We start from the raw sequence: 12,313 nt of genomic DNA on the forward strand, positions 1-12,313 counted from the left end.
ATTCCTTGTGTGTTCAAGCATACTTGGCGAATAAAGCTGATTCTGATTCTATTAATCCTCTCAGGTGCCACTAAATTAAAAAAAAAGCTGTAAGAATTCCTACGGAGTTCAGTTTCAATGTGGAGACCCAACCCTCCTCTCTCTTAAATAATTCTTCAGATAACGATAAAAGTAATATGTTATGTATAAATTAAATAAAAACATTTCATGCAGATGTACTCAGTCTAGATCATTCAAAGTAAAAAAAAAAGTGTTCATAGTCAGCTACAGTGGATTAAGTCAACCAGTTGACAGCAATTGTTCATTGACCTCCTGTGTCTTCTTTGGTCTTTGTTTGGCCAGCTTCCTGCAGTAGAGGTTGACATGGATCGGGTGGATAAAGGCAAGAAGAGACAATAAAGTCAAACCTATGTTTACCTGCGAAAACATCAATAAGTTAATTATAATAAACTGCTTTTGAAACTGGTTAAGCCAAATGCAAAGCTAATTTCAGAGGAGTATCACACAACATCTGGACACTTACATAAAGTGGATTGCCGTGGAGCTGGTGCTGGATGAGGTGCAAGATAGGAACCTGGAGAATCAGCCCCAAAGCTGATAACGACATAGCAATCCCTGACATCTTTCCAAAATGAGACATAGGAAATCTAGAGAGATGAACAGGAGATTTAAGAGGGTATGAAAAAAAAAAAAAAATTAGGGTAGGGGAAAGCTTTAGTTGACAGAATTCACTGTTTATTCTTAAGTGTGGTGGAATTAAGACAGAAATATCAACGTACGCAATGCTGACGAAGGCTTGATGGCCTCCGTAAAAGAAGGAACTGTTGACAACCTGCAGGACAAAGGTGAAGTACTGCAGAGGGAGGACAGGACAGGTGAAGCACACACAGAAGAGGACACACTGCAGGGATGTGAGGAAGAGGGAGAGGCAGGATGAACGCAGGTCTGCCTCCTGCCTGGTTTCTCCTACGAGATAAAGATAGAAGATGAATGTTAACAGTTAGCCAGTTGCAGAAAACCCACCTGTCATATAAGGAAGTTATTATCAGTCATAAGAAATATCCTTCAAGTGAATTCCCCAATTAGGGTGCTGAAGATGATTTTTTTTATTGTTGCTCTCCTTATAATTATTTTGCTGCTAGATTTAGTACCCCTCATATAACTTGGGCACATAAAATGAAATATGGTGGTCTAAGGAAAGCGCCACAATATTCAAATTTATGCGAATATCCTCGAAAACAGCATGGCCTAGTGTCAAAAATGATTTTATCATTTGAACCCCTTACATTTTAAACATTTTTTAAATTTATTTTGAAAATATATTGATAGCACTGAATCTGAGCCCTGAGTTATGACATTTTTCCAAGTACTTTCACTTAGCTTGCATGTAAAACCTGACCTTCATTTCTGGGGGGCCTCATAAATAAATATAAGTATGTAGTACCAAAAGCCTCTAAAAGTAGTATGGGAAGTAGAACCTTCAGTTATCAGGCCCCTGTTCTTTGGAATCATCTACCAGTCAGGGTCCGGGAGGCAGACACCCTCTCTACTTTTAAGATTAGGCTTAAAACTTTCCTTTTTGATAAAGCTTTGGAGCTGACTCAGGCTTTGACCAGCTCTTAGCTTAATGCTGCTATAGGCTTAGATTGTAACTTAGAGGTGTAACTAGCACACTGACACACTGGGATCCTATATCTTATAATAATTTTATCCCAGACTTCTGAAAGTCTTTTCAAATTCTAGAGAGCAAAAATCAATCTGTCTGTCTAATTTCTGTTATCACTGTAACAATATTTAAAATTTCACAGTATGTCTTTTATTAAACTTCTTCCAAGTATTTTACAAAACATATAAATACAGCAGTGACAAAATTTGAACATTTGTGGCATGGTTTGGACTCTTGTGTTTATTTGTTAGGATGAGTATTTGTAATTGTTTCTTGTAGTTCTTTTGTCAGTAGTTTGTACAGGTTTTTTTGGGGTCTTCTGTGGGCAGCATTTGTGTTTGTTTCTATGCTGCAGTGGCTGGTAGAGATGTGGTGTGTGGAGGTGTTTACTCTAATATCGTGCAGCTGTCCCTCACCAGTGGCAATCAGCGGCTGCTCGTCAGCTCGAGCTCTGGCTCCTGCAAGCTGCCTGTTTATGCTAGCTTCACTGAGTGCCTGAACGCTACCCTCCACACCTCTACCACCACCTTACAACTACTGATGGCTTACCATTACTTACCAGCACTGTAACCAAACATGAATGCGGTGTGTCCTTTTTAAAAAACATTAATTTCCAAATGTTTGATATTGATTTTGGCATCTGGCCCCCACATTAACTCAAATAAAAGCTTACAGTGGAATAAAAGAGTCAAACCGACCTGGAGCGAGAGGCCTTTTCTTGTGTCTGTCCATGATGAGCCCATTCACAGGAGCAAAGAACACACTGCACAGCTGGGTGATAGCAAATGCATTGGTGTAGTGACTCACTGGAGAAGAGGGAAATACAGGGGGGGGGGGGGGGGGGTTAGGTATGATAAATTAATTCTGATAAACATTTACAAATAAACACAGATAAAATAATGTGTCTGAAGGCAGTGAAGCTCAATTTTTTTTTTTTAGTTCATATTTTTTGCCAATGAAGATTTACACCCAAAGATCTGAGAAATAGCTTAAATATGCAGGTAACGCTCCCTTCTGCTGCTTAATATTTGGAAAACATGCTTGCTAAGACTCTGTCACTTCTCTGTAGACCAGTGCTTATTGTTTTTGCTCAACTGAACTCAATATGTTCATTAATTTCCCTAAAAAGAGCTCATGCCCTGTATACCTGGTAGAATTTGGAGAGATTTCAAATCCATTATTCAATTTGACTCCTAATTTTAAGGTTATGATTTAATTTGATCTAAAATCACAGCTTTTTTGGGAGATAGTGAATACATCGAATTAGTTATTTTTGAATCTTTAAGAGGAATTTAAAAAATATTCTAAATTTCAGATGTGTGTATAATTCAGTTAAAATGTGATGGTCACATTAAACACAGTCAAAAAGCTGTGGCCCCATCCAGGTGTTGCAGCCTTCAGAGGATCCAGCCTTTGCAACAAGGTATGAAAGGTCAGCCCAAACTGAATTGAGACAGACTGGTCCACGAAGGATTCTCTTGACATCTCTAACAGTTCCTGTCTGTATGCCAGTGTCACCTAGTGCCAACCCTGTTGATAAGCAATGGGTAGTTGGCTAATGTGGTTAACTACCTGACACAGCTAGCATCACAAATACTATAATTTAGCAGTGTAGTACCACTATGTTTGAATTGGCGCCAAGCGGCAACCTCTGGACTAAAATATGAGTCCGGACTAAAATATGAGTCCGATGCAATGACAATTGGCCCCAAAACATACTACGTCCATATTTTATACAGTCTATGATTGGCACTCAAAGAATTATGGGATATGTTGGGCCATGATAGATGCTAACGTTGCATCCTCAGCAGCCAAGGAAAAGTAGAACACATTTGTTGGCTACATTTGGAGTTGCCTTCAAAATGGGACAGCCTTAAACAACCCGTAGTGACACATTCAGTCTACAAATGCAGCCTTCAAGGGCCCTTGAATTGAGACACGGCTATTAGCTTAATTCTTAGTACTGCTGCTATGCTTATATATGTCAGACCGTGCTTACTTTTCTAAACTTTCAAGATTCCTATTACTCAGTTTGTGTTAACATATTTTTTAGAAGGTAGTATTATACTCAAAGCCATTGCAGCATTACCATGCAACACTGGCCACACATAAGTCACCCTGCTATAATAAGTACAAGCAGTGAGCAACACAGAAAAAACTCTTAAATTCAATTATTTTAACCTCACCTATAGTTTGGTCGTTATTGGCCAGCCGGGAGAGCATGGCGTTGACATTGGATAAGAACATGAACTGACAAAAGAGGATAATGACCACCCACACCAGGTGCCACAGGAAGAGCCATGACATGACACAGCTCCAGAAAGTAGCCACTGTATATAGAAAGATGGAGAGCAAAAAAAGAGAGAATATAAATGAGAAAAGCTAGCTTTGGTTACTCCTAGACAATTACAAACTTTGGACATGTAAGATTTAAAACCTACTTTGAGGACTTTGTAACCTGCTGAAACAGTCTGTGGACATTCCATCACTAATATTGCTTCACATTGCACAGTCAGAATGATGTATAAAAATGCAAATGCTGTTGAATTCAACTCAATTTCAAAACCAATGCACATTCAGATCTTCATGACACAAGGCGTGCTGTTTCTGCCTTATGATCTCAAACGTTGTAAAAGAGTCTTTGGATGCCTGAATGTGTGACAGGTGTTTTGGAGGAGGGTGAAACTGTACTGCAATGACAAAAGGCTCCCGCACACTGTCTGGCTTTATGCTGACATATCTATTGAGTTTTACTACTACTACTACTACTACTACTACTATCAGCTATGGTTAGTCACCTGCATACCTGATGAAAGTCTGTTAGACCGTGATGCTGTATGACCCCATTATTATGTCAGCATAAGGTAAGAGTGTGCGGGAGCCTTTTCTCATTGCCTATCTATATTCTATGTATCTGCTTTAGCGCTCCCTTATCTCCAGGACGGTAATCATACTTTATAGCAGCAATCCAAAAAGCAGCGACAGCAATTTTGTGCTACTTATCCATTTTGATGTTGTAAAACACTTTTGGGATGCCAATTTTTTTTTTTTTTTTTCTTTTTTTTTTACAACCGACCCTTTAACCTGTTTCTCACTCTGCAGTCCAAATGAACAAAGTGATGAGGTGATAACTAGAGTTTTTATAGCTCCCCTGAGGCCTTTGTATGATCTTCAAAAGCAAATGAGACTTTCAGCAACAAGACTGACAATTTCTAAATTGTAATTTTTGATGCCTGTAACCACAGCCAGGCAGGTGTCAGACCAGATAACTGACATTCAGGTTGATTGATGGAACTGTCAGTCAAAAAGTTAAGATTTTCGTAACAGAAAACAACACTAACACATGCACAGGACAAGACCACAGGAGGCGTCAAAATGGACTCAAACATAAAGTTCCTCATAGGAGCTCTAAATCAAATGTATGCTTTGTAATTCATGTTAAGGAAATGATACAAATCACCACCTTCTTCTTGATTGGATTCATCCCCTGTTTTTTCCCCATCTCCTTGCTGGTCATTTTGATTCTTTTTCGTGTCTTCCTCTTTAATTTCCTCTGTCACCTTATTTCCCTCTTCTCCTCTTTGGCAGCATCTTACTCTGTCAAAGCAGAAAAGGGGAGTTAGAACAATTTCACTGCCCCAACAAGAAAACATATAAATGTGTCAATCAATCAATTATTCTTCAGTAAAATAACAAGACTCATCTCTTGGCACACATATCGAAAAGACATAGACTGAGCCCTTGCTGCTGTTATTATGTACAGACACCCACGTTTCCATTGTGAGTGAGCACTTGGCCACAGTGGCACAGGAAAAAAAAACGGGTCGAAACTTTGAGAAGTGACAGACTCTGGGCCATTCATCTGGATAATCTAGTTTGTTTTTACCCATATGTGTATGTTTCAGGCAGTGGGTATGGAATATGTCCCCTGGGCATTAGAAAGAAGGTGCGTAGAAGGGGCATGATGCTACATGAGGTAAGAATGAGAAAAATCAAATGAAGAGACACTCCTCTTTCATGCAGCAACTGGAGACAGAAAGACAAAAGGAGACAATGTTAAATTAAATTAATGATAGTGAATTGAAGAGCAATGATGTCTTGTTCTTTTTTTTTTCCAAATAAAATATCCATTACCTTTATGACAAGAAACACTACAGCAGAGGAGTCAAAGGCTCCGTTGTAGATGGTTATGATGGTGGAGCGATAGAAATGAAACAGGTTCCCCACCTTAACAGAAAATAGTTTAGTATAATCCTTCATCTAATGCATTGGTCTTCATTCTCAATTATTCTTAATTCTCATTTAAACACACAAACACTGTGTTTTTACCAATGAATGAAAAAGTACCTGAACATTAGTGTTGTGGAGGATCATACCAGAAATAATGATACATGACATCGCAGGGTACAGCAACAGTGCTGTTCCTGCATGAAAGACAGAACAGAGAAAGGTCAAAGGAGACACAGAGATAACACCTAACCCAATGTACAAGTGTACTTTATGCTTTGGTTACTTTGGTTAATGTTATTCACAATGTACTAAACTACATACCTTCTGTTAGCAGTGCGATAAACAGTGTTCCAGTGATGTATAAGGATCTGCAGGATGTACAAAATAAATACTTGTGACATTGTTCTGTTAGAGTAAAGATCAAATCCTACTACATGAAGTATCTACTTCAATGAGAATAAACTGAATACACAAGCCTTTGTCTGACCTGTCTGCTTTTATGTAATTTTGTACTTTAATGTTCTTGCTGTGTTTTGCTAGTTAGCCAGTCTGCATTTTTTCCCCACTTTTTTAACAAAATGTGTTTAGTTAGCTTAAAGTTGATAAGCAATCAAGCTAACATGATGGCAAATGAATCCTCCCACAAACATATTTTAGATTGGAGATTAGAAAAAATTAAGTTTGATGACTAGAGGTAAGAAGCATGCTATTGTGTACATGTGACCAAAATTGACAAACTGTAGTTTGAAACATTGGAAGAACTGTTGCAGGTAAATCTGCCAAATTATCACTCTGAGCAGCATTATGATTTCAAAGGATTATGTATGACTTTTTCAAATTTAGCACAAGGTTTAGAGACTTCAAGATGACTTAAAGCCTTAGCTAATGTACGAGAAGAGTTTCTGTTGGTTTTTCAGGTAGTAGCTGAATGCCTGAGAGTAATTTGGACTGAAGCCTTTTACATTTCTAAATTTTGAAAGCCAATGTTAGCTTGCTGGTTTGAAAAAATATAGCAACATGTTCACACATATTGACCTAACCAAGGTTTTTCTATACTACCCATAGATTCTATACAGCCTATAGTACTGCCTCATTGGAGTGAAAATGAGATCAAGAAGTGGCCAACAACATGCCACATAACAGTTTATCACTATGCACCAGCAGCATGTGGTGGAGGCTAGATTGGTGTACCCATTCCCCTCAGTGGTAAGCCACCAGTATGCCATTACAAATGTTTTGTCTTTGTTGACAATGTAAGTGCAATGTAGTGTTGCATAATCAGGAATGTATAAAATATGATGGTTGTTTGGTACCTCCCTGATGGTGTAAAAGTAATTAAGGCTTAGCTGGTGGATAGCCTCTTAGCTTAGCCACTGTAGAGTAATCAGATGAGACCCCACATTACATCATCACAACATCTTTGCCAGTCATAAATATGGCAGTAAAAACGTCTGACTGATAGCAACAGTTAAGACAATCTAGGATATATCACTGACAGGCCAACTATAGTCCACTTGTGTAAAGCGTGCTGCAGCGTAATAACGCTGACGAAGTGTATAAAAAGGCTGCTGCTTGTTAATGACAATGTATACGTTTTTGAAATTAGATGCACTTGCATTGGTGATTAAAAAACGTGTGTGTTATTAAAAACTCTACAGTCTCTCTTTGTAAGAACATGATGAGCAGTGGCGAGTCAGAGGAGGGAAACCAGCAGGAACACAGCCTCTGGTCGTTACAAGAAGTTACACTTATTGACTGCGCTTTCAAGAACGTAACATTTTGAACTTGATTTAATTCAGCAACAACAGCAGCTTTATCGTTGAACACCACCAGACTCTGACGTGCTGGCTTTAGCTTCTGTTTCAGTGGCTCTGCTGGTTGACACTGGGTGAGGGCTCCAAGGCTTCTCACACGCACACACACGCAGACACACAGCTCTACACGTGTGAACGTGTGTAAACGATCGCATAACTTTCCTACAACTTATGGCAGGCGTATGCCGGACGTATGATCCATACGTTGCATGAACTTAGTCACCGTACTACGACGTATACCAGCGTGCTTCAGCGTGCTCTTAACTTACACCAGCATACTCGCCAATTTTTTAAACGCCGGCATACGCTGGCTAAATCTTCAAGGTGTGACCGGGCCATTAGCCACTTTGTGTCATGTTGTTGTGCAACTTGGTTTGTGAACTGATGTGTTGATAGTTTAGAAATACAAACATATCTTTACAAAAATGTATATGATTGCACAGACTCTCAATGTACTCACATTGCTATTAGCCGTGTTGCTGTAGTTCCAAAGCGATCAAATATACATCCAATTGGGAAACGTATGATTGTGTTGGTGATAAAAGCAACACACATGACGAGAGAAAACTGCTCATCCTGACGTGTGCAATCTGTGACAGAATAAGAAAGACATATAAATTAGGCAATGAGTTACTGGAAACATGTCAACTGTGAATGATGTCAGTTGTGTATACTCTATAGTGTGAATCAGACTGAACCAGCTTTATAAAGCTCTCATTCAATCCAAGTAGTAGATGTTAAAGTATTTCACCACATATGTCTCACTGTTATTGCCACCTGTTTGATGCTATCTGGCCCAACAAAGAGATATTCTCAGAGATATTTTAAAGAGTGCTCTTTTCTGGAAATCACACAAATGTAAATAACTCAGGGGGCTGATTAAATCATTTCTGGAAGTTTTCGTTCTCCTCCCTTGACACGTGACCTAGTCTGTGAGTTTGCTGGCACTTGTGAGACTTCATGCAGTTGTGTAATTTAGAAGCTGAAAGGGATGCAACACCAAAAGCTGTAATCAATTTGTCTTTCTACATCCATGGTGTAGACCTAAATCAGCCCGATCAAACTGAAGTGCCCTGTAATACAGGGTTAATTGTAATGTTAGTTAGAGGAAGCAGAGCGGGAAAATGTATCCTCATGGAACGTTATTTGATTCATATATCAAAATGACAAGCACTTGTGCAACGTTTTCGTTTAGTTGACCTCTTAGTTGAACTTGACACATGATTACAGGGTTATTTTCTTTCCCACAACACCAAATTCGAATCGGTTACAAGCATGGGTTAAGCATAAGAACATAAGTCTAAATCTTGCTTCTGAGAGGAATGAACATTTTTGTACAGATTTAGCAAACGTGTGTGTGTGTGTGTGTGCATACACATACCAAGTACTTTACCTGTATACACAGCCTGGTCATTATCGCTGGTTGTGTTGACGCAGTGTCCAGAAAAGTATCCATCAACTTTCAGGACATACACCAGAGAAGCCCAGCCGTAGGCCATCCCTGAGAAGAACAAACTCTCTCCAAGTCCTGACAGGAGGGTTAAATAGAAGTGCAGTCTGTGTCTTTCTTGGAATGCAAACATGTTGTCAGTGCCTCTGCTCCTGCAGCTGAGTGAGGTGGGGTGATGGTAACCGCAGGATCCCAGAGGTTACTTGGAAATGAACAGATGTTATAGATTAATGTATGACGGAGCCCAGTCCACACACAATGACCTTTGTATGTATTCTCTAAAATGTGTGTACTGTGGGAACGGTTCATCATTACATCAGAAAGCACATCAACACAGCCTTTGTGTTATCTGCCCCTTTTGATCACACACACACACACACACACACACACACACACACACACACACACACACACACACAAACACACACACACACACACATGCGCACACACACACACGCGCACACACACACACACACACACACACACACACACACACACACACACACACACACACACACACACACACACAAACAAACAAACACACAGAGGCAATTCTATGTAACAATTCACACTTCTCTGATACATCATCTGAAAGAATTCAACATTACAAAGGAAGTCTGTACAACTTGCAGTATTGCCACCATCTAATCTTTAAAAGACTTACCCGTCCCACTGCTCGCTGTTGGAAGACTGATTGCTCTCTATCCCAAATTTTGCCACACCTTCCAATTCTGCTCATCAGCTGGCGTACTTTGAACTGAGATCTCTTGACATAACTACCTCGCATGTGGTGTCAAAAGTGGGAGGGAGAGTTTACCAAGAGTTACAGCCTGAAAGTCTGGATTATGCAAGGTTGTTCAGTTATGCTTATGACCTATAAACTGTCATGAGCAACAAGATGCATTACGGGGCTACATCAGGACAGAAAACTGTCCAAGCAGAATTACTTCCACACTTATTCAGATGATAAAAGTGTCCTGAAACTCAGTTAAGAGTAGGTAGACTGCGTCCGGACAACAACAGAACAGATACTTCAAAATGGGAGACAAATTCAAAACCATAAGCCAGTCACACTGACTTTGTCACAGTGGCCTAAACAACAACAATTACTTATTTCTTTCCATTAATAATGACTGATTAGGATTATATTTCTGCTAAATGATGCCCAAGAAGTCTTCTACCTACTGTTACAGTGGGGCATAGTTGGATAAATATAATAAAGTCTACCTTGTTATTTTGGAATAATAACCCAAAGTGAGTTCATCAAAATTTGCTCTGAGGATGGCACCAAAGGAGAGGTCCTGTTGTTTTTAATACCAAGAGGATATGCAACTTATATTGCGGCAATTTGATGTGTTTTTTTAGCTTTAAAGTGAACGCCTGTAAGGTACACGCAAATGTTTGATGCATCTGAATTGCGTAACAAGAGTTTCAAGGCAGCACAATTGGGTTTTTTTTTCAATCAAGGTAGAATAAGTTGGGCACCATGTATGGACCATGTGTAACAAGAGTTTCAACGCAGCACAATAGTTTTTTTTCGACAAGGTAATTTAGTTGTGTCACACAGGGTGGAATGTCTCAATAGCCTTCGGTACTTATTAGCCTGTTTTTCAGCCCCCTGACGTGAGATGACAAGCATCTTGTCTATGTGTTTCAAAAGGGTACATTTTGGCTTGTTGTGTGGTGGCACTACTTGCACTATAGTATAAGGAGATTTTGGGGGATTTGGCATCTAAAGACATTTTAAATAATTGAGTTGTGAGTTGTGTCACTGTGGATATAAGTAGACCAAAAGAATGACCAAACTAAGGCTGTGAAAAAATCATAAATCAACACGGCTATAATATTACTGTGTTCCCCTGATTCAGACCAGTACTGGGCACTTGAAATGCATCCTCTCATGCATCTATTTATGTATAACCTTATGTACCCCCAAGCATGTTCTTAAAGTAAATGCATACTGTTTATTAGTTGGGGAATGTATGGTTGGTTACCTATGAACACACACTGCTCATTCATCTTGTTGCATTCAGAAACATGAGGTTGAAAGCTCAGTTCTGAGTCATCCAACAATATAAAAGTTCTCAAAAGGCTTCCTGTTAGTGCTCTGAGTGTGTCTTTATAAACTTCAGAAAAACAGTCCAGGTCTGTATTGTCCAGGAAGAGATTAACTTTAGAGTATACCCATAAAAATATCATGACGGGGCTGGATCAGAACAGAAAAGCTATCCAGGCATGATTACTTCCGCACTTATTCAGATGATAAAAGTGTTCTGAAACGTGTCCAAACAGCGTTTGGACACACTGCACAAGAACAATACAGTGAAAAAGGAAATGATGTCATCACAGCGACAAAAATTAACTAACATTATTGCAGAACTAAAAGTCAACACATTGAGAGTGAGATAACATAAGGTGTCAAATAATGAAGTGCATGTGCATCTCAATAAATTAGAATATTGTAGTTAACATCTTCCACCAGTTATTTAAGAAGGTGAAAATGATATATATTCTAGACTCATTACAAAAACACATTGCAAATATACTTAGAGCTTGGGTAAATAACTTCATGCACAATAAATACCTTCAGGAGAGAGGCTACAACTGTCACATCTCCAGTATCAAGACACTCCTGAGCAAGATACAATATAAGAAGAGTCTCACCTGGGCTCAGGAGAAAAATAACTGAACTGTTGCTCAGTGGTCCAAAGTCCTATTTTTAGATGGAGTCAATTTTGCCATCTCACAGAAGATTTGAGAGCACTTCATGCTTCTATCTGCTGACAAGCTTTAGGGAGATGCTGATGTCCTTTTCCTTTAGAACAAATAGCACAACTGGCCTAACCTGATCCCCTTACCACTATCAAAGCAACCTGGGCGACTATATTTATTTTGTATTTTTTGTTTGTAATTTGAAATAGTGTGAACACATTATACATGTCAATTACCAGGTGAAAGATAGACATTTAGCTCACAAGACAAACAAGACAGAGATGGGAAAAAATATCAATTTTATGTAATTAATTATTAGAGTATTACCGTTATTACAGTATGCTCTTATAAACAGTATATAAGAAAGAACATAATAGAAAGAAGGAATACAATAGGATATAAATATGAATAAAACAAAATAGAATAGTAATAATAAATTAC

The 12,313-nt window shown here is 38.9% G+C and overlaps 1 protein-coding gene across 1 annotated transcript; it reads right to left on the bottom strand.

The window, feature by feature from the left end:
* Window positions 1-5: 5 nt before the first annotated feature.
* Window positions 6-6,447, bottom strand: LOC117816236 (solute carrier family 43 member 3-like). Its single transcript, XM_034688420.1, has 10 exons — window positions 6,218-6,447; window positions 6,014-6,090; window positions 5,801-5,893; window positions 5,553-5,692; window positions 5,130-5,263; window positions 3,853-3,996; window positions 2,365-2,472; window positions 780-966; window positions 524-647; window positions 6-417 (listed from the first exon to the last, which is right to left on the bottom strand). Exons 2-10 carry the CDS (start codon window positions 6,062-6,064, stop codon window positions 280-282), a joined length of 1,119 nt encoding a protein of 372 aa, XP_034544311.1. The 5' UTR covers window positions 6,065-6,090; window positions 6,218-6,447; the 3' UTR covers window positions 6-279.
* Window positions 6,448-12,313: the final 5,866 nt, after the last annotated feature.

The sequence above is a fragment of the Notolabrus celidotus genome, chromosome 7 (assembly GCF_009762535.1).
Source record: "Notolabrus celidotus isolate fNotCel1 chromosome 7, fNotCel1.pri, whole genome shotgun sequence".
Lineage (NCBI taxonomy): Eukaryota > Metazoa > Chordata > Actinopteri > Labriformes > Labridae > Notolabrus > Notolabrus celidotus.

Coding starts and splice junctions, on each gene's coding strand:
- LOC117816236 (XM_034688420.1), bottom strand. CDS start 6,064: ATGTCATGTATCATTATTTCTGGTATGATCCTCCACAACACTAATGTT. Junction 5,264..5,552: donor CCTGAAACATACACATATGG/GTAAAAACAAAC, acceptor CTGCTTTGACAG/AGTAAGATGCTGCCAAAGAG. Junction 967..2,364: donor GAAAAGGCCTCTCGCTCCAG/GTCGGTTTGACT, acceptor TTTATCTCGTAG/GAGAAACCAGGCAGGAGGCA.